This window comes from Tamandua tetradactyla, chromosome 3 (genome assembly GCF_023851605.1).
Source record: "Tamandua tetradactyla isolate mTamTet1 chromosome 3, mTamTet1.pri, whole genome shotgun sequence".
In the NCBI taxonomy this organism is placed as follows: domain Eukaryota; kingdom Metazoa; phylum Chordata; class Mammalia; order Pilosa; family Myrmecophagidae; genus Tamandua; species Tamandua tetradactyla.
This window is the reverse complement of record NC_135329.1, coordinates 84,904,979-84,926,762: the sequence shown is the minus strand read 5'-3', so window position 1 is coordinate 84,926,762 and position 21,784 is coordinate 84,904,979. Positions and strand designations below refer to the sequence as shown.

General features: G+C 42.2%; 1 protein-coding gene and 3 pseudogenes across 3 annotated transcripts in view; all 4 read right to left on the bottom strand.

Moving 5' to 3' along the window:
- Positions 1-3,905: 3,905 nt before the first annotated feature.
- On the bottom strand, positions 3,906-4,696 carry LOC143675696 (nuclear pore complex protein Nup153 pseudogene; annotated as a pseudogene).
- A 3-nt stretch (positions 4,697-4,699) lies between these two features.
- LOC143677468 (nuclear pore complex protein Nup153 pseudogene) lies at positions 4,700-5,299 on the bottom strand (annotated as a pseudogene).
- A 181-nt stretch (positions 5,300-5,480) lies between these two features.
- LOC143677467 (nuclear pore complex protein Nup153 pseudogene) lies at positions 5,481-12,918 on the bottom strand (annotated as a pseudogene). Of its 2 annotated transcripts, XR_013172614.1 has the most exons (4): positions 12,805-12,918; positions 11,650-11,833; positions 10,844-11,000; positions 5,481-8,981 (listed from the first exon to the last, which is right to left on the bottom strand). The product of XR_013172614.1 is annotated as a nuclear pore complex protein Nup153 pseudogene, transcript variant X2 (transcript). The 2 variants fall into 2 exon arrangements; XR_013172613.1 differs by lacking the exons at positions 10,844-11,000; positions 11,650-11,833; positions 12,805-12,918 and having other exon boundaries at positions 5,481-9,925.
- Positions 11,919-21,784, bottom strand: part of POLR2D (RNA polymerase II subunit D) — a 28,651-nt gene continuing 18,785 nt past the window's right edge. Inside the window, exons 2-4 of the mRNA XM_077153446.1 lie at positions 21,544-21,724; positions 14,388-14,483; positions 11,919-13,076 (exon numbers count right to left, since the gene is read on the bottom strand). Of these exons, the coding sequence (XP_077009561.1) occupies positions 12,998-13,076; positions 14,388-14,483; positions 21,544-21,724 (356 nt within the window). The 3' untranslated portion in view covers positions 11,919-12,997. The remainder of the gene's footprint in view (positions 13,077-14,387; positions 14,484-21,543; positions 21,725-21,784) is intronic.

The following is a 21,784-nucleotide window of genomic DNA, read 5'->3' as shown; positions in this document are numbered from 1 at the left end:
GCACTGGGGAGCAGGCACGGCAGGTGCCAGCATGTGTCGGGAAGCCCCACCCCTCCCCTAATCCCGCCCGCCCGACCCTGTCCCCGAGGCCCAGACAGAAAGTCTCCTGCGGCCTTTAGGAGATGCGCTAGGGGCACCCCCACCTCAGACTCCCCCAGGTGCTGTGGAAAACGGCCCGACGGGCGGCCAGAGCCACTGGAGAGTTGAACTTGGTTAGAGTCTTCTCCAGAGCCTTCTAGAAAGTTTAGCGTTAATTGGGAAGTTATTTCTCTTTGGGAGGACTCTTGCTCTGCAGAAACCATTTTTTTAGGACCCTCAAATCAAGTAGTCATGTTTATAAAAGAATATTCCAGTGCTTTGGAGTGGACACCTCTGGGTGATTGTGGTCGCTGTGGGGGGGTCCTCGGCTCAGCTGAGAAGTGCAGAGGGGGTCAGGGGTCAGTCTCCGAGGCCGTGTCATTCTTTGTTCCCTTGGGCCCATTGGAAAATGATGCTTTTGTGGACAGCAAAGCGGACCGCTCCTCAGCTCCAAAGAGCCTCCTCCAGAGCCTGGTGCTGTCTGCTGGGCACTGGCACCTTCCCCTCCAGGGCCCCTGGCATCCCTGGAGTGGCTGTGCCTGGCCTCCCCGAGGTGGAGGTGGTGATAACACTCCCCCGGCCTCTGGGCCTTTCTGGAACATTCCCATCCGATTTCTCGCAGGCGGCCTCTGCCCCGCGGCCGCCCTGCTTGCTGGGTTTCCATGCAGCACCCCTGGGTGCACGCGCACTCTTGGGCCACAAGGGGCAGCCCAGCACCCCTACAGGCAAGAGTGGCCTCAGGGGGGTGGGACTCCATTTCCAACCCCCCACCCCGGGTGGTTAGTACAGGCAACAGGGCTGCCCCCGGGGCAGGGTCCTCAGGTCCTACCCGCCTCTGGGTCTTTGGGAAGCTGAGACCCTGCAGCAGCCTTCAGCCTGGGTCACGGCAAACTCCCCGAACCACATGTTGTCAGGTACCAGCTTCTCAGGTCCGGCTCTTGGACCTCGGGGCTCAGAGGTGGGCACTGCCCCCAGCCACGCCGTCCTGCCACCGCCTGGCCACCTGCCTCAGGCCACAGGGGAAGTGGCAGCTGCCTTGTGCTCTGTCACCCAGCCTCAGGCCCACATCTCACAGTGGGGCTCAGACGTGGCCGGCAGCAGACAGGTGCCCCATGGTTCTCCACGGTCTCCCCAAGTCTTCTCTGACCGCTGCCCCCTCCCCACCCCTCCAACTCTACAATCTACAGGTGACAGGGCCTGGCTGCCAGCAGGAGGGGCTGGTTGGGGTCAGCAGCTGGGGCCACGGTCCCTGTGACAACCTCCAGGCCCACATGAAGCAGTGGGGGGGCTGGGGAAGGAGGAGGTACAGGAAGGTGAGAGACCCCCAGCGACAAGGGAGGTGAAGAGGCAACGGGAGGGGCCAAGGGGCAGGGGTCAGGGACAAGGAGGAAGGGCCTGGGGTGCCCTCAGGGTACAGCCACCTGCCCAGGCCACTGCAGCCAAAGCTGGGAAAGGCCCCCCAACCCATCTCACCATCTACAGCCCCTCCCTGTGTGGCTGAACTCCCCCTGATTCACCTCCCCAGTCGGTGTCTGGGGAGCACCCAAAGCTAGGGTTTCTGCGGGGCACCCCACCGCCGTCCTCACTCAGGCCAGCCTGGTGCTGACCTGTCCACGCCTTCCAGCTGGAAGGTCTCCAATCCCCCACTGGGTTCAGCCACCCAAGCTGCGGAGGGGCCCAGCTGGCCCCGGCCCACCCTGGTTCCTGCACCCAGCGTCCCTCCCCCTCCCCCACAAGCTGACCCCCAGCGACATCCCAGGGTCCACACATGTACCCCGCAGTTGGCAAGGGCAGCCGGGCCTGGACACGGTGCCCGTGAGTGGATGGCGCTGCTGCCGTGCGGGGCCTGCTGGGCCGTGAGTGGGGTGAGCCGTGGCCTGGAGTCCGGGCCTGGCACATCCTGAATGGACTCGCACGAAGAAAGGCTGCCCTTGACTCTCAGACACCTCCTCTGAGGAATCCGTCCGTGCCGGACAGGCCCCAGGACAGCCAGTTCCCTCCAAGGGCAACATCTGGGGTCTGCGGAATAGCCGTGTCTGGGGGGGATGGGCAAGGGGGCGGCCGGGCCCGCAGCCTCCTGCCACCTGTGGGATCCGCCATCTCAGTCTGCATGCCCAGGAGTGAGGGGTGTAGGGAAGAGAGCGGGGGTGGCTGCCCTGGGCCCGCTGCCCCTGGCCCCTCAGGAGTGGTGGGTGACAGGCCTGTGCTAAGCTGGTTAACGGGCCATGGGGGCGGCGAGCCCCCGATTGTGGATTTTAAGATACAGTTCCATGTTCCCAGATACTAGTGCTTCCTTTGTTTCTCACCTGAGACCTCAAAAGCAAGTGTGGTGAGAAAAAGGGGGAAGAGAAATGAGATAAAGTTTCAGTGGCTGAGAGATTTCCAACAAAGTGGGGAGGTTATCCAGGTTATTCTTATACATTATATAGATATCCCTTTTTAGTTTATGGTGTTTTGGAGTGGCTGGAGGGAAATATCTGAAACTAGTGAGCTGTGTTCCAGTAGCCATGTTTCTTGATGATGATTGAACAATGATATAGCTTTCACAATGTGACTCTGTGACTGTGAAAACCTTGTGTCTGATGCTCCTTTTAGCTACTATAGCAACAGAAGAGTAGAACATATGGAATAAAAATAAATAATAGGGGGAACAAATGTTAAATTTAGTTTGAAATGCTAGTGGTAAATGAAAGCGAGGGGTAAGGGGTATGGTATGTATAATCTTTTTTTCTCTATTATCGTTTTATTTCTTTTTCTATTGTCTTTTTATTTCTTTTTCTAAATCAATGCAAATGTTCTAAGAAATGATGAATATGCAACTATGTGATGATATTAAGAATTACTGATTGTATATGTAGAATGGAATGATATTTTAATGTTTTGTTTGTTAATTTTTACTTAATAAAAAAAGTTTTTTTAAAAAAAGTCATCATGTCCATTTCAGTACATATAAAAATATTTGCTTAATGCTTTGTGCAATACTGATTTTTGGCCAAACAAAATTATATCAAAAAAGCCAATAAATTCACATCAACAATCCTCAATTTTAAAAATAAATGGATTAAGGCAACTTTGAATAATGAGATTTCCATAATAAGATCTGAGACAAGATTAAACAACAAAAAATTTCTAGCACAAAATTAAAATTTCAAGTTCAAGATTTATTTTATGCCAAAAAAGTATAGAAACAAAATAGCATTTACACATTTTATAATAAACAATGAAAAAAACAAGGTAGGTGATAATCATAACAAGGAGAATATAGAAATAGCATATAATTATTAAACTGAGAACTAGATAGATCTAACAAGTCCTGTGCATGGGCCAGTCTTAATCAGGCTTCTTCTATCAGAAAATTTTAGTGCCCCATGTACCTAACTCACTCACTTCACACATACACAGCATAAACTCAGCATAGAAATCATTCATTTCAACACCCTCTAATAAATACAAAACTCCTGAAATATAACTACAACCTCAAAGAATTCCATAAATGCATATCAATGCACATGAATGGTGCAAACAAAGAGATTTTACACAAAGTCATTCATGTTTGGCCTCTATTCTTGTGTACAGCCAGACCATGTAAAATCAGTGAGTAATTTTCTGGATCATATAATATTCTTGCTGAAGAATCAACCATCAGTCCGGCTATTTTTTTTTTTGGAAGGGGTGAGGCATAAAGAAAGAGCGAGGAGGAAAATCTCAAAATTAAAGATGTCTGGCAGATCTCACTTCGGATAACTCCAGCACATAGTATAATCCCTTATCTGAATGCAGGGAACCAGCTCTTGTTAATAAAACTATTGGGTATAAAACCATTGTGACTATTTCCCACATCTGAGAGCAGTCTTTATCTTACAAGCAGAAGATGAAGTTCCAGAAGAGAAAACATATCTTTCCCATTTGACTCCACTGTAAATGCTGCTGGAGACTGGTTAAATAGAAATCCTCCTGAGCCTGAAGGCTGGGCTGGGGCTACAGGTGTGTGGCAGATTTGCACCAAATGTGAACACTCCTGATGGATTATTGTTTGTGAAGTTGAAATTTGTAGTGCTGATGCCAAGTTGGAAAACCAAATTGGAATTAGGAGTTGTTCCAGAGCCAAATGCAGACTGACTAGGCTGTTATGCAAACACAGGAGGCTCGTACTGCTTCATACTGTGCCAAAAGTAGGTGGTGGTTCAGGCTGAGAACCAGTTGGAAATAATGCTACTGAAGATGATACAGATCTAAAGCCTGGGGGATTAGGCCGGTTGGCACTTTGACTTTATGCAAATGTTGGAGACTTCTTAGCACCCAATGCTGGACTGGCAGATGTTGAAGGTCCAGTGCCAAATACAAAGGAGGATCCTGCAGAGCTAGATGTGGTTGTAATTCAAAGTTGAAACCAGAGATTGAAGTTTATTGGCTGTCTTCCCAGACCAAAGACAAATGGGGTGACAGCTCTACCAATGCTAGATGAGGCTGCTGGTTTCTTATCTCGAGAAAATAGCAAAAATTGATATTTGCTGGATTCAGTAGAGTTACCAAAGACAGAGCTGCACACAGGATTGCTGACCTGTCCTAACACAAAGGTGGCCACAGGTGGATTGGAGGAAGAGATGGTGCTACCAAAATGCTAACAGTGATATGAAACTGCAAATTTAAAATCTCCTATGTGTTTAGAAAATTTAATCCTCCACTTATAGAATTCATGGACACAGAATCTGATGACACACCAAATTTGAAGCCTCCTTTAAAAGTTTCCAGTGTTTGTTAAAGTCTGAGAAGGCCCAGAAGGGGATGATGAGATCACAAATTTGAAGGTTGAGGATGCTGGATTTGAAAATGAACAAAGCCTTTAAGCTCATATTTTCTCCCCAGCTTTGCACTTTCACATGCTACACATTTGAAAGATTGCTTTATTCTATCCTAGGCATACTTCACAGTCCCAGCTTCCCTCTGGTTTCTTAAACTTGTCCAATTCTAGCTGCCTTCCAGATGACAGCCAGCCAGCTAGAGTGCTGCTACTTGAAGCAGGTACTAAACTCTCTGGTTTTGCAGACATACAGGACACATCCTGATTTTCTTTTGCATTATTAGAAACGCAGCCTAGTGGACGCTCCTAAGATTTTGTGGGTCTTTTGAGCTCATCTCCAAATCCAAAAGTACCAGTGGTCACAGGGCAGCTAGAAGATGAAGCAGTCATATTTACAGGCTTTCTGAAGCCACTGGCCATGTAAGAAACCACTTAACACCAATTCCAGGTTTGGCTGTTTCACAAGCAACACATCTTACTGCTTCAGGTTTGTTGTGCACTAAACAGGTATCACAATCCCATATTCCTACTGCTGGCTTACATTTGTGTCCAAAGCGTGACCCTGATGCAGAGACAGTTGGTTTGCCATTTATATTTGATGTCACAAATCCAGTCTGTTTAGCAGCTTTGCAGCTTCACAGACCAGGCACTTCTGTTCAGCAGCACCTCTTGATGGCAACTTTGCAGCTCCACAGACCAGGCACTTCTCCGGAACTTTACATGTTTTACGCCGCAGTGAGGATTGACCTTTTAAATTTTCCCCAAGTCCAATTACACTAGGAGTAAAGCTACTTATTGCTGGTTTTGTATCAACTACCTGGCTTGTCTGGAGTAGACATGCTTTACGCCGCCGTGATGACTGACCTTTTAAACTTTCCCCAAGTCCAATTACACTAGGAGTAAAGCTACGTCTTGCTCGTTTTGTAGGAACTACCTCGCTTGTCCGGAGTAGACATGCTTTACGCCGCCGTGATGACTGACCTTTTAAACTTTCCCCAAGTCCAATTACACTAGGAGTAAAGCTACTTGTTGCTGGTTTTGTATCAACTACCTGGCTTGTCGTAGTATGCTGAGCAGCAAAAGGATCTACCTTCGGTGATATGATACCAGGGTTTCCCACAAAATCTAGGACATTTCCTTCTTTCACAGATTTTACTTGGCTAAAAAGGCCTTCACAAACGTCATCCGGTTTCTTCTTACAGCTTGTATTACTCACAGAAGTGATATTTTGACCTGAAGTATTTATCACTGGGTCTGAAGTACTAGCGGTGTCAGAGATTTCTGCTTTTGTAGCAGGCACACTAGATGGTGGAGACTGTATATCTGCCTCAGTGACATTTACAACTGGAGATGAAACTCTGAACTCAGGAATGCTTGAGTTTACAGGCCATGTAAGTAACCACTGAACACCAATTCCAGGTTTGGCTGTATCACAAGCAACACATCTTCCTGCTTCAGGTTTGTTGTGCACTAAACAGGTATCACAATCCCATGTTCCTACTGCTGGATTACATTTGTGTCCAAAGCGTGACCCTGATGCAGAGACAGTTGGTTTGCCATTTATATTTGATGTCCCACTTCCAGTCTGTTTAGCAGCACCTCTTGATGGCAACTTTGCAGCTTCACAGACCAGGCACTTTTCCGGAACTTTGTTCCGGAGCAGACATGTTTTACGCCGCCGTGATGATTGACCTTTTAAACTTTCCTCAAGTCCAATTACACTAGGAGTAAAGCTACTTATTGCTGGTTTTGCATCAACTACCTGGCTTGTCGTAGTATGCTGAGCAGCAAAAGGATCTACCTTCGGTGATATGATACCAGGGTTTCCGACAAAATCTAGGACATTTCCTTCTTTCACAGATTTTACTTGGCCAAAAAGGCCTTCACAAACTTCATCTGGTTTCTTCTTACAGCTTGTATTACTCACAGAAGTGATATTTTGACCTGAAGTATTTATCACTGGGTCTGCAGTACTAGTGGTGTCAGAGATTTCTGCTTTTGCAGCAGGCACACTAGATGGTGGAGATTGTATATCTGCCTCAGGGACTTTTACAACTGGAAATGAACCTCTAAACTCAGGACTGCCGGTCCTGCTTGGAGAGGTCATTTGTCCCTTATTTGTGTGCCGTGATGATTGACCTTTTAAACTTTCCCCAAGTCCAATTACACTAGGAGTAAAGCTAAGTCTTGCTCGTTTTGTAGGAACTACCTCGCTTGTCCAGAGTAGACATGCTTTACGCCGCCGTGATGACTGACCTTTTAAACTTTCCCCAAGTCCAATTACACTAGGAGTAAAGCTACTTATTGCTGGTTTTGCATCAACTACCTGGCTTGTCGTAGTATGCTGAGCAGCAAAAGGATCTACCTTCGGTGATATGAAGCCAGGGTTTCCCACAAAATCTAGGACATTTCCTTCTTTCACAGATTTTACTTGGCCAAAAAGGCCTTCACAAACTTCATCTGGTTTCTTCTTACAGCTTGTATTATTCACAGAAGTGATATTTTGACCTGAAGTATTTATCACTGGGTCTGAAGTACTAGTGGTGTCAGAGATTTCTGCTTTTGTAGCAGGCACAGTAGATGGTGGAGATTGTATATCTGCCTCAGTGACTTTTACAACTGGAGATGAAACCCTAAACTCAGGACTGCCGGTCCTGCTTGGAGAGGTCACTTGTCCCTTATTTGTTAATGGTTGTGAAGGACTGATGGGTGATGGAGAGGACGGTGTGGCTCCAGAGGAACTTGAACTGCAGACAGTCAGTGAAGAACTGGTGATTGGTGGAGAGATTTTTGATAATACCGGTACTTCCATTCCCTTTTCCTTTGGCAATTTAGTTGCAGCAAAGTGTGTTCTGTCTTGCCTTGTTTTGCTGCCTCCATTCCCTATTCCAGAAGATAACCCGTTGGCTGCAGGTAGATTGAAATTTGGGCATGGAAATCCACTTTCTTGTTGTCTATTTTGTCCTGGTGTCACACTTTTTTCATACTGAGTATTGTGCTTGTACTTGTCAGCTATTCTTTGATAAGTCTTTCTCAATTTATGAGTAAGGATCACAGATGGTTTAAAATGAACAGCGTGATTTGTTGCTATGGAAACTGGCTTTGGGATCAAAGGTCCCTTAACAGGGGGATACTGAGAGTCCAGCTTAATCTTTTTATCCTGAAAATCTGTGGAATATATATCACTTCTATCAAGATAATTCACAGCTGACGAAACAGCAAAAGGTATTTTTTTTGCATCCTGTAGAGGGCTGGACATCTTCTCTAAGGATTGTAATATTCGCCGAGCTGCTAAACTAGTCACACCCAGAGATTGTGCATTGAGTTGCTTAGCTTTCATCTGTCTTCTAACTGGTGCCTGGTAAGGAGTACTCCGTAGTTGAGACCATCCTGCAGGAGCTGAGGCAGCACCATATGTTGCTTTTCCAGGATAAAAAGGAGAATCCCCAAACTGATTTGTTTGAAGGATCGAAGAATTCCCAAGTGAAGAGGGATATGTTTCAAAGGCAGACAGGTTGAATGCTGGGTTTTTTGAGCTGGTGGCAATGTGCTGTGGGGCAGCTGGAGAAGCCTCAGGCTCTATGGAGCACAGAGGTGGGACTGAAGGATACTTTGCAGCAGCTATATCTTTATCAGAAGCTCTTGAAGAAAAATCACTGGTAGTTGAGCTGTTATCATCATGCTGATTTTTCTTTAGAAAGGAAAATCCAGAACCGCCAATTGGCAATGCCAATGATACAGTCGACCGGTGGTATAAGGCAGGGGATTCCAACACGGAGAACCGCAGATGGCTCTGATGAAGAGAAGGCCTTGTTGACACATCTGCATGACTTGAAGCAGAGCTAGTTGTTGAAGGTTCTTCTGTATTATTGACTGTTGGTGCAGGAGTGATCCTCCCATCACTAGTACTGGAGCTCTCCTCAGTGGCCTGCGTGAGACGCTCATCTTCTCTATTTTCCTGCCCACGTGGTACCTCCCCTGTGTCTGCTGAGCACCCGAGTACATCTTCATTCATGTTGAAGTATCTCTGCAGCCATCCTGGCACAATATTCCTTATGGATTCTGTAAGCCTTCTAAGCATGCCCCCATGCCTCGGTCGCCCCTGCATATAAGGCTTAATCAGCCCTTTGTGGATAGTTCGTGTCCGGATCTTGCCGCCGCCCCTCCCCAGTCCTCCGGCTCCGGAGGCCATGGCGAGGCTCTGCGGCTCCTGGTCCGGCCGGGACCGGCGGGTGACGGGGCAGGTGAGAGGGGCGGGAGAGCGGGGAGTGGGACCTTGGGGCAATCCCCCACCCGGGCTTGGCCCAGATGGCCGCCCGGATGGGGACACAGCACCCCGGGGACCGCGAGGTTGAGAATACGAGCAGAGCAACAGTGCTCACTGGCAGAGGGGGGGCTTGGCAGTGGAGAGACCGCGAAGCTGGCTCCTCTCCGGTAGTCCCCCGCAGGAGCCCCCGTCTGTGACATCACGGTCTCCATGGAGATGCCCCGCAGAGAAAGACTGGGAGGCTCCTCGCGCTGCTGAGTTCCAGCTGGACCCACGGCCTGTTCTTTTCCGTTGCTCAGGTGGTTGCTGCTGCACCTGAGGCCCCCCGGTGCCGCCCGCCTTCCCTACCCCTTTGTGCACAGCTCTGCCTATTCCATTGTTTTTAATGAAGATATGTCCACATTTATTTCAAACATAATTCTATTGAGCACTTAATATACTATAGCACATTGTGAACATAACTTTTATATGCATTGGGAAACCAAAAGCAACGTGGAATTCACTTTATTGCAATGTTTGCTGAATTGCAGCAGTCTGGAACCAAACCTTCAATATCTGGGACCCCCTGGATAAAGATTACAGGCTGCCTAGGGGTTAGTTTAGGGGGCTAAATAGTTCTAAAATTCTTTATTAAGAAAACAACACCACTATATGCTTCACCCCATGTCCTTCTCCCACAGGAAACCATTTTGATTGTTTTACACTTTTTCCTGGGTGTGCCATCTCCATTTCATCCCTAAGAGCTAGCTTGCCTTCTTATGCCTAAGCCCTGCGATGTCAGAAAGATAGATGTTAAAGATTGATATAGTATAATCTAGGAATGCCTAGAGTGTATAATAATACTGAAATGTACAATGTACAAATTTTAAAAATGCTTTTGCATGAGGAAGAACAAAGGAATGTCATTATTGAAGGGTGCTGAAAATAGATGGTAATTAATATTTTAAAATTTCACCTTATGTGTGAGACTAAAGCAAAAAATGTCTGTTACAAAATTTATATTTTGACTAGTGCATTTCCTAATATAACTTATGTAGATAGTTTGATTGAATGCCATAAGTACTTGGAATCTCAGGTAGGACATGAGAGTTTGTTGGTTTGTCCAGAGTGATGCCCCGATGAATCCCAGAGTGATTCGATCAGTGAGTGGAAAAGTATCTGCAAAGCCCCCTTCGGGGAGTGGTGAGAACAGGGAGAAATTCAACTTCCCCAAGTTGAATTCTTGATATTCTCACAAGCAGTGTGAACAACCAAAGTTATAGGCTGAGCCCCCAGTCTTGTGGTTTGTTCATATGTAACCTAACCCCACAAAGGATAGGTCAAGTTTACTTAAAATTTAGGCCTAAGAGTCACCCCCAAGAGAGCCTCTTTTGTTGCTCAGATGTGGCCTTTCTCTCTCCAACCAACACAACAAGCAAACTTACCACCCTCCCCCTGTCTACGTGGGACATGACTCCCAGGGGTGTGGACCTTCCTGGCAACGTGGGACAGAGATCCTGGAATGAGCTAAGACTCAGCATCAAGGGATTGAGAAAAACCCTAGAATGAGCTGAGAATTAACATCAAGGGATTGAGAGAACCTTCTAGACCAAAAGGGGGAAGAGTGAAATGAGACTATGTGTCAATGGCTGAGAGATTCCAAACAGAGTCGAGAGGTTATCCTGGAGGTTTTTCTTATACATTAAAGTAGATATCACCTTGTTGTTCAAGATGTAGTGGAGAGGCTGGAGGGAACGGCCTGAAAATGTAGAGCTGTGTTGCAGTAGCCATGTTTCTTGATGATGATTGAACAATGATATAGCTTTCACAATGTGACTCTGTGATTGTGAAAACCTTGTGTCCGATGCTCCTTTTCTGTACCATATCAACAGACGAGTAGAACGTATGGAATAAAAATAAATAATAGGGGGAACAAATGTTAAAATAAATTTAGTTTGAAATGCTAGTGATAAATGAAAGCAAGGGGTAAGGGGTATGGTATGTATAATCTTTTTTTCCCTATCATTTTATTTCTTTTTCTGTTGTCCTTTTATTTTTTTCTAAATCAATGCAAATATTCTAAGAAATGATGAATATGCAACTATGTGATGATATTGTGAATTACTGATTATATATGTAGAATGGAATGATATGTTAATATTTTTGTTTGTTAATTTTTTAAAATTAATAAATGAAAAAAAAAAAAGCAATTCTGAAATAGGTTACCAGGGGCTGAGAAGAGGAAGTTATTGCTTAATGGGTACAGATTTTTTGAGGTGATAAAAAAGTTGGGGTAATGAATACTGGTGATGGAAGCAAATTACTGTGCAAGTAATACTACTATACAGTTGATAGTGGTTAAAATAGGATATTTGAAGTTGTACATTGTTAGTACAATTTTAAAAATGTTTGGAAAAAAGTAATTCTGGAGACTTTGTTTCTTTTCATAGTCTGATACAAGTATCAGTTGCCACACTACCAAATTTCTGCAGCAATTTTTATCTAGAGAAGCAAGCTGGCTCACCATTTATATCTGTTCATGTGCTGGAGATAATGATAGCTGCCAACTTTAAGTGAAGGCACACTGTGTGTCACACACCATTGGGCTCTTTATACATCAAATCTTCTCAGAAAATCCATGGGGTAGGTAGGTCCTATCATTATGCATATCTTACAGTTGAGAACACTGAGCCTCCCAAGAAGTGAAGCTGCCCAAGGGAAAAAAGATAATTGTAACACTGACCAAGAATACTGGTAACTCAGGAACCATGTTATTTCCAAAAGAGCAAAAACTTCTGAAAACAAGAGTATTTTATTTTTACTTTAGCCAGCAGTGTTGGTAAAAAAAACTCTCAACTTTCAAAGCCAACTGTGTTCTGTCCCCAGACTTCTTCTTGGATCATGAATTCATATCCAGCTGACAAGTGCTCCAAAGAAAAGAAACCCAAATTGTGAGAAAAACATGCCTATTTCCCATCAGAAGAAAGCTAAGAAAGCTCCCAGCATTTTTCCTGAACTAGCCTTGGAGCAAGTGGCTTCATCTGGAATGGCTGAGGAAAGGCCAACTCTCTCCTTCCCAATCACCCCCACCAAAGAACACCAGTTGCTCACAGCAGTCGCAGAATCTATACTGGATGCCCTCGAAGAGGAAGAGACTTCAAAGTCAGACCTATAAGGTCTGGCCTCTGAAGAAAAAAAATCTTGATTTGAGCTAACCAAATCAGTGCTTCAGGACCACTTATTCCAAATTCACATTTTGCCAGACATTCCAAAAGAAAGGCAAAGTATCTGCCTCACTTCAAGGCTATGGCCACCCCCAACATGCTACACTGTTGTCTTCAGGTGGAACTGCTTTCCATGGTGAACTTTTTCTCCTGGGTTAGGCCCAATGGTGCTGAGGGGATCTGGTCACTAACAGTCATCGTTTCTTTAAGAATTCCAAACCACATACTTGTCTGGTTTAACTCTTCCTTTTTTTATCTTTTCCCCAAAACCTGTTTTACATCTTCTAGCCTAGTTTCAAAACTACAAACACACTGAAACTAAAACAGGAAACACAAAAATAACACAGGAGCCAAATACCATGGTATGAGATAGTCAATACTGTAGCTTATACTCAAATCGTTCCACCTCAGCCTTCTCAGAGGCTGGAAAAAATTTAGCATGCTCAGGAACTCACAGGCAGCCACTGCAAGGTCCCTCCAAGACTACATGGTCACGTGGGTCCAAGAGCCCAGTTTGAGATGGCAACAAAACCAACATCAAGCTGTGTTTTTCTCGCCATAGGAAGCCCGTGTGTTTTCTGGACTAGAGTTTCTGCCCCAGCTCCAGGGCTGGAGATGTCAGCTCCAAGTAGCAGTGAGGTCTGGAAATTAATACTGAAAGCTACGTTTTGTCTGGATATCATCAAGAATCTGTTGCAGCTCCTCATCTTCAAATCGCCCCTCCAGGCTACAAGAAAATCAAAAGAAAGGGATAATTAGTGATTAAAGGGTCTCCCCACACTCTTCTTTAATGCACGCTTATCTATGAGCTTGCCACACATTCTGTTGTTATTTTCTATTTTTTTTCAAAGAGACAAAGAGATTATTACTAGGCATATAGTAGGAGAGCAGATAGCCTACCAGCCCAAGATCTGTCTCCCAGAACTCAGTAATTCTGGTAAGTTTTATTAAAGAAAAAGATGGGCAGGTTTAGGGTAATGAGAACAGTGGCCCCAGATGATGTAATTAAAGGTGACCTAATTATTGAGCATGTGCAGATTGGTTACATGCTTAGTCACAGAACATATGTTAATAAAATGGAAGAATGGGGTACAGGTGACTTGTAGGTTGAAGTCTAAGCTACTGCACATGTCAGGCAGGTCCATTTTGGTTAGATTCAGTCTTGGTTATCAAGATAACTTTGGAGTTGGGGTGAAACCCACTGTATATTTATGCATAAGCACTTCTTACTATATATTTTTTCTATCTGTTTCTTTTCCTTTTATTTCAAGCATATAAAAGGTAATATAAAATAAGTTAACCTTAACAGTTAGCCCTATTTGACTTAGATTTCTTTACTAAAACCTGACAGAAACTGATGGGCCTTGTGTATGTTGTCCCATCCTAGTACCTTCCCTTTTTCCCCCAGAAGTAACCACTATCCTATACTTGGCATTTATCATTGTTATACAAACCTTTATACTTATTATACATAAGTATCCATAAACAATATATAGCATTATTTTTCAACTTTATAAGGAATGGCATCATAACCATGGTTTCTTTCTGCAACTTTTTTTCTCTCAAAATTAATTGTAACACACATTCTATGCTGTTTTAACTCATTAATTTTTAGGTGCATGGTCCAGCAATCAAACCCAGATCTTCTGCATGGAAGGTGAACATTCTACTGCTGAACTACTCTAGCTCATTAATATTTTTACTGCTGTAAAATCCACATTGTATGAAGATATAATAAGCTATTTATCAATTTTCTTATTGACTGACATTTGGCAAATTTCTGTAACTACTAACCAAGCTGCAATGAACACTGTAATGTATGTCTTCTTGTAAACCTGCTTGAGAGCATATACCTAGAAATGGATTTTTGGATCACATGGCATTAACTTTACTAGATGTAGCCAAATTCTCTCAAAAGTTACTGCAACAATTTACACTCTTGCCATTCTTCCTAACATTTGGTGTAGTACGCCAGCCGTATATACCTAAATTTTAACCTTAATTTAAAATTTAGAATTTCTTACCTCCCAGTACTAACCTTGGTATGAGGGCCTTGGACTCCTCAGCAGTCTCTGGGCAAAGATTGGCCAAACAGGCCAACTCAAACTTATGAAGCTTTTTCTGGAGCAACAAGCTGATCATAGGAAGAGAATCCAAAAGAAAAGATCAGAGACTGCTCCACAGGAAAAGGGGGCATCAAATATAGCTAGCAAGGAAAAAGTAGAGCACTCAAAATCCTTCTACTATGGCTAAGTATGGCTGCAAAATCCTACTTTCAAATCATCTCCTATACCTAATCCTGGAGAAGAGGGAAGTTCCAGTAAATCAGCCAGAGGCCAAAAAGGGCAGAGGACTATAAGTTTTGAAAAGCCTCAATATTCTATATGTACAACTCAGGAACTTAAACTTTTGCCCAGAATTTTGTCCTCTGCTCCCTGCTTTTCTTCAGTTTCCTTTGATTTTAATTTTATGTCCACCAAAAAATGCAAACATTCTTAACTTATGATCATTCCGTTCTACATATATGATCAGTAATTCACAATATCATCACATAGTTGCATATTCATCATGATGATCATTTCTTAGAACATTTGCATCAATTCAGAAAAAGAAATAAAGACAACAGAAAAAAATTCATACATACCATATCCCTTACCCCTGCCTTTCACTGATCACTAGCATTTAAATCTAAATTTATTTTAACATTTGTTCCCCCTATTATTGACTTTTATTCCCTACGTTTTTCTTGTCTGTTGATAAGGTAGGTAAAAGGAGCATAAGACAGAAGGTTTTCACAATCACACAGTCACACTGTGAAAGCTATATCATTATACAATCACCTTTAAGAAACATGGCTACTGGAACACAGCTCTACATTTTCAAGCAGTTCCCTCCAGCCTCTCCATTACATCTTGAATAACAAGGTGATATCTACTTAATGTTTAAGAATAACCTCCAGGATAACCTATTGACTCTTTGGAATCTCTCAGACACTGACATTATTTTGTCTCATTTTGCTCTTCCCCCTTTTGGTCAAGAAAGTTTTCTCAATCTCTTGATGATGAGTCCCAGCTCATTCTTGGATTTCTGTCCCACGTTGCCAGGAAGGTCCACATCCTTGGAAATCATGTCCCACGTAAATGGGGGAAGGTGGTAAGTTTGCTTGTTGCATTGGCTGAAGAAAGAGGCCACATCTGAGCAACAAAAGAGGTTCTTTCGGGGTTGGCTCTAAGGCCTAATTTTAAGTAGGCTTGACCTATCCTTTGCAGGGTTAAGTTTCATATAAACAACCCCCAAAATTGGGGGCTCAGCCTATTGCTTTGGTTGTCTCCACTGCTTGTGAGAATATCAAGAATCCTCCACTTGTGGAAGTTGAATTTTCCCCCTTTCTCACCATTCCCCGAAGGGGACTTGCAATACTTTTTTACTCACTGCTCAAATCACTCTGGGATTTATTGGGGCATCACTCTGGACAAACCTACAAACTCTTATGCCCTATTCAAGGTTCCATGTACTTATGGTGTTCAATTAAGCTGTCCACACAAGTTATATGAGGAACTGCACTAGTCAAAATATAAATTTTGTACCAAATAAACATTTTTTGCTTCATTCTCACACATAAATTAAAATTTTTAAATATTAATTACCATCTATTTCAATACCCAGCACTAATGACATTCCTTTGCTCTTCCTCATGCAAAAACATTTTAAAATTTGTACATTTAGTCACTATCATTATAGGCATCCCTAGACTATACCATCTCAGTCTTTATTGTCTATCTTTCCTTCTGATTTCATTTGTGCCCCCAGCCCTTCTCCCTCTGTCATTCTCACATTCAGCTTCATTCAGTGTTTTAACATAATTGTATTACAGTTAGGTAGTATTGTGCTATCCATTAATGAGTTTTTACAATCAGTCCTGTTGTACAATCTGTACCCCTTCAGCTCCACTTACCCAATATCTTACCCTATTTCTATCTCCTGATGGTCTCTGTTACCAATGAAATTCTCCACGTTTACTCACTAATGTCAGTTCATATCTGTGGTAGTTAGATTCAGTTGTCAACTTGGCCAGGTGAAGGCACCTAGTTTTGTTGCTGCAGACATGAGCCAACGGTATAAACTTCATCTGTTGCTAATTACATCTGCAGTCAGCTAGGAGGCGTGCCTGCTGCAATGAATGACGTCTGAATTAATTGACTGGTGCTTAAATGAGAGATCGCAATGTAACACAGCCCAAGCAGCTCGGCATACCTCGTATCTCAGCTCTCGCAGCTCAGCCCAGGCCTTTGGAGGTGCAGAAAGGAATCACCCTGGGGAAAGTTGCTGGAACCCAGAGATCTGGAGAGAAGGCCAGCAGAGATTACCCTGAGCCTTCCCATGTAAGAAAGAACCTCAGATGAAAGTTAGCTGCCTATCCTCTGAAGACCTACCAAAAACAAATCCCCTTTTATTAAAAGCCACTCCATCTCTGGTGTGTTGTGTTCCAGCAGCTAGCAAACTAGAACAATATCAGAGACCATACAGTATTTGTCCTTTAGTTTTGGGCTAATCTCAGTCAGCATAATGTCCTTAAGGTCCATCCATGTTGTTACATACTTCATAACTTGATTCTGTCTTACAGCTGAAAAATATTCCATCATATGTATATACCACAGCTAGTTAAGCCACTCATCTGTTGATGGACATTTTGGCTGCTTCCACAGAGTACCATAAATTTATCAGATATTTTGACTTGAAGGAAATACTCTTTCTGTAAGAATCAAACTAAGCTTAGCTCTCACGAGGATGACACAAGCAAGGAAAAGGGAGGGCCTCTGATGTAAGCTTAGAATTGGCACCAAATCCTTAATGGCCAGGGTCATTACAAATGTAAAACATAATCGAAGGGGGAAACTTCGAGGGGGAAGCTCAAATTAGTTAGATTTCCAGGATAGGCTGTAACCCCTAGAGTATCCAATCAATGGAGAAACAGGGGAGGGTCTGCAGGTCAGGCACAGGTATACCTTCTTGGCATTCTACTATTTGACTCGCCAGCCAGTCACCATTTTGTGTTAGGCTAGGTGCCCCTTCTCACAAGATGAGGAGTAAATTTTTCCTCCACAATTGGATGAGCGTTTGTTCTCCTTCAGTTACAGTGTTCTAACATCTTTAACATTTATTTAACGATTAATAAATACAGGCATGCCTGCCTTTGTGCAAATATGTGTTGACTGCATCATCCTTTAAATGTACTAGAAATGTTCAAACTACATAAAGGAATGTTAATATAAGATGGATTTTCTCAATCCATCCCTTAAAACAGAGCTTATTTATAGTAAATTTAGTTTCAGAGAGGATCATCAATAATCCCTATTAATCTCAGTGGATCTTCTCCATTAAGAAACAAAAAACATTTACTATGCTAATCATTCTACTACAAGAATGTAAGTCAATGCTCAAAATTTAAAAAAAGAGAAAGGCAAAAAAGTAAAAGCTACTCATATCATGACCTAACTAACATTCTCATTTTGGTATACTATTTCAAACATCTTTCTGTTTTTGAACATAAATCCACACATTTCTGGGGTTTTTTTTGGCATGGGCAGGCATCAGGAATCCAACCTGGGTCTCCAGCATGGCAGGCAAGAACTTTGCCTGCTGAGCCACCATGGCCCAATTTCTGTTTTTTTAATTGCCACTTAATAAAGTGACTTTATTAACATAAACACAATGTTATAGTCTTAGCTACATGAGAAGGAGTTCAAAATGTCGTGTGTATGTGTGCGGAAGCTTGTTGTGAAATGAACATGCACTCAGGAACAATATAAATACCAAAAGCCAAAAATCACATGAAATTATAATAATCAAGGTTAAAGTTTTCATGAAGATTCTCCCTCCCTTCGTGTATAATTACATGTATTATATAATTATGATTATCCGTACCCACAACTTTTTTAACAAAAGGAATCATAACAAATGCTATTCTCTAACTGGCTTCTTTCTCACTTGATAATACGGTAGTGCACAACTCTATCTTGAATGCAGCATTCTATTGAAAGGCTGTGCCCTGATTTTTACATGAAATTTCCTATTCTTTTAGCAGTTTCCTATTATTCACTATTTTAAAACACACCTTTTTAATATAATTGTAAATATACTTCCTTGTGTGCTTGTTTATTGTGTTTCTTGAAGATAAATTCCTGAAAGTAGATTTATTCAGACAAAGGATATGCCCATTTTGAAGGGTTTTGAGATGCAGTAACAGATTGAGCCTTGAAATGGCTCAATGAAATCAGAAACGAAGGAAATGCCTGCTTACTTGTTAAACTGGGTGTTTTTCGCTAGCTGCCAGGATGCAATAACAAAAACGGAATGACTTTTAAAAAGGGGAATTTAGTAAGTTGCTAGTTTACAGTTCTTAGGCTGAGAAAATATCCCAGTTAAAGCCAATATATAGAAATGTCCAGTCTAAGGCATCCAGGGAATAATACATTGATTCACAAAGGTGACAAAGTTCAGGGTTTCTCTCTCAAGTGGAGAGGCACATGGTGAACACAGCATCATCTGCTAGCTTTCTCTCCTGGCTTCCTCTTTTATGAAGCTCCCCAGGAGGTGTTTTCCTTCTTCATCTCTAAAGGTTACTGGCTGGTGGACTCTGCGTCTTGTGGCTATGTCATTCTCTGGCTCTCTCAGAATCTCTCACATTCTCCAAAAGTTTCCTCTTTTACAGGATTCAGTAAACTAATCAAGACACACCCAAATGGGTAGAGACACGTCTCCACCTAATCCAGTTTAACAACCACTCTTGATTGAGTCACATCTCCAGGGAGATGATCTAATTGCAGTTTCAAATATACAGTACTGAATAGGGATTAGAAAGAAACGGCTGCCTTTATATAATGGGATTAGGATTAAAACATGGCTTTTCTAGGGTACATATATCCTTTCAAACTAGCACATTGGGTTCCCATTCTTTTCAACCTATTTAAATCTACTCGGATATATTACCATTTCTTTGATTTATTTGATGAACATTGTTTCATGTGAACAAATGAGCCATCTGAAGTTCTAACAGACTAAGTGCATTTTATAAAATTGAATGTCATCTCTTTCTTCTTTTTTAATGGTTGAAACATTTGAATCATTGAGAGGAGATGAAGAGTCTGAAGAATTTTGCCATCCTCAGCTTCACATGTAATGGTATGAGGTCAGAATAGGCAAAGACTAAAATAAATCCGCACATTACAAATGTTGCATAAACTGAACTTTAGACCTGGGAGTAGAATGTGGGAAGCACAAAAGAATACTGGAGGTGTCAAAGCCAAGTGGAAAATTTCTGGGTGGCAGAAGGAATAGGATGGACACCAAAGCCACATGCTATTGGGAAGATCTAAGGATTCCCATCTCTTCCTTAATTATTCGTTGAGCTCTTAATATGAAGGCTATCAACACTTTCCCAATTTATACTTAAATTTTGTAGATGGCATTTTATTTGATATAGAAAGTTTAAAGATGTTTGTGCAAATTCATTTTTAATTATTCAGCAAATATTTATTTAGTGCCTACAATGACCTAGAATCGCCAGTAGTGAACTTGACAAAGTCCATGCCCTCATGAGGCTTATATTCAACTATAACCTGTCAGCTTTCTCCACACTTAGAAGTCCTGCTGGCCAAAGCCAAGACAACAAATACAATCCTTCATGTTATCACCTAGCACTTTTACCAATCAGTTTACATTTAAATCTTTAATTCCCTGGGCATTTTTTTTTTTTTGGCGCAAATCATAAGGTAGAGTAAAAAGTCTGTTTCAAAAAAATTCCCAACTAACAGTACGATCTTTACTAGGTAATGGACTCATTTAAAATGGCAGTAGAATCATATTTCGTCTGTTCCTGAATTTGCTATTCTTTTCTAACGATTCTGAGGCCTAAGTGAGATTATTTTAATTATTCTCATTTATTAATGTATTTTAATATCTTGTAGGGCAAATTCCCCTTCATTATTCTTTTAAAAACTGTACTGACAATTCTTATATGTAAAGATAATTTTATTAAATCCCTCTCCCCCTTTTATTAAGTTAGATCTTCAAAATGCCTCAGGAAACTAGAATGGCATTAAATGTATACATTAACTTGGAGAGAAATGACATTTTTACAATATTAAGATCTCTTATTCACAAACACATATGTCCACCTTTATTTATATAGGTCATGGGGTCCAACAGATTGTGGTTTGTATGGAAGCTCTGCATATTTCCTTCCAATCTTTTTAAAGCAGATTATACTTCATATAGTGTTTTACTTCCTTCATTTCTCCCACTTAACAGATGTGAATACCTTTCAAGTTCACGTATTACCAGAATATTTAATGATGATAGAGTAGTGCACCAAATGGATTTACCACAACTTATTCAATCACTGTTGCAGGTTTAGGTTTTTAAATTTGGCTTATTATTATAAACAGCTCTCCAAAGAATATCTGCATATCTACATTTTTTTGTCCATCTGCCTTTTTCCTATGACAGCATTTCTCAAACTCTTTCAACAAAGTAGATCAAAGGAGGATCCCCACAGGATCTGGAGGCACAGACTGAAATGGCTTTCTGCAACTGCAAATTTTTAAGTCTCATGATTTAATTTTATATACTATTTTTTTTTTTACACCATGATATACTGATATTTATTTGCTTTCACGTAAAACTGGTACCTCAGGAAGATATGCATTCCTGTAGCCTCCAATCCATTTGAACATCATTGTGTTTCCCAAGCACACCCAACCCAACCTGAGAAGCAATACTTTAGGAACAAGACTAGAAGTCAGTCACCTTTGGAAAAGTAAAACAGAAATCCAGAGAGAGAATGTTCCCGTAGAGATCTGAATTCACTAACACACAGTGAAGTAAGCTCCTCTTATTAAAAAGCAAACAAACCACCACAAAACAGTGCTACATCTGCTTAGAGGTGTTTATGTGAATACAGGAAAAGACCTGGAGGGCTACTCTCACCAAACTAAAAGCAGTGACTTTGCAGGGAGGTAACTGTAGGAGAAAGCAGTCAAAGGGGGAATTTGGCCTTACAAGCAGTTTTTACATTTTTGACAGAGACATTATATTTTATTTACATTAAATTCAAGAGGAAGGGGAAGAAAACTGTGTTCTACATACAGAAGCTCAAGAGTTTGGATGAATAAAAACCTCCTTTTGGCACTCACCTACGGACACTGGCAATGGTCTCTCTGTTTTTGAACCTGCTGAAACGGGCTGTGTAATTTAAGGTTTTCATGAAGACCTCTGAGAGTTCCTGTTCATCTTCTGCACTCTCATTCTGCTGTTTTCGGTGCTCTAGGAGCATATGAACTTCTGAATTGAGAAGTGTCTCAGCAGTTTCAAACTCTGTGAAAAGAATTGATGTCAACTGAAAATATCCATTCAAAAGTCTGCTTCTAAGTATTT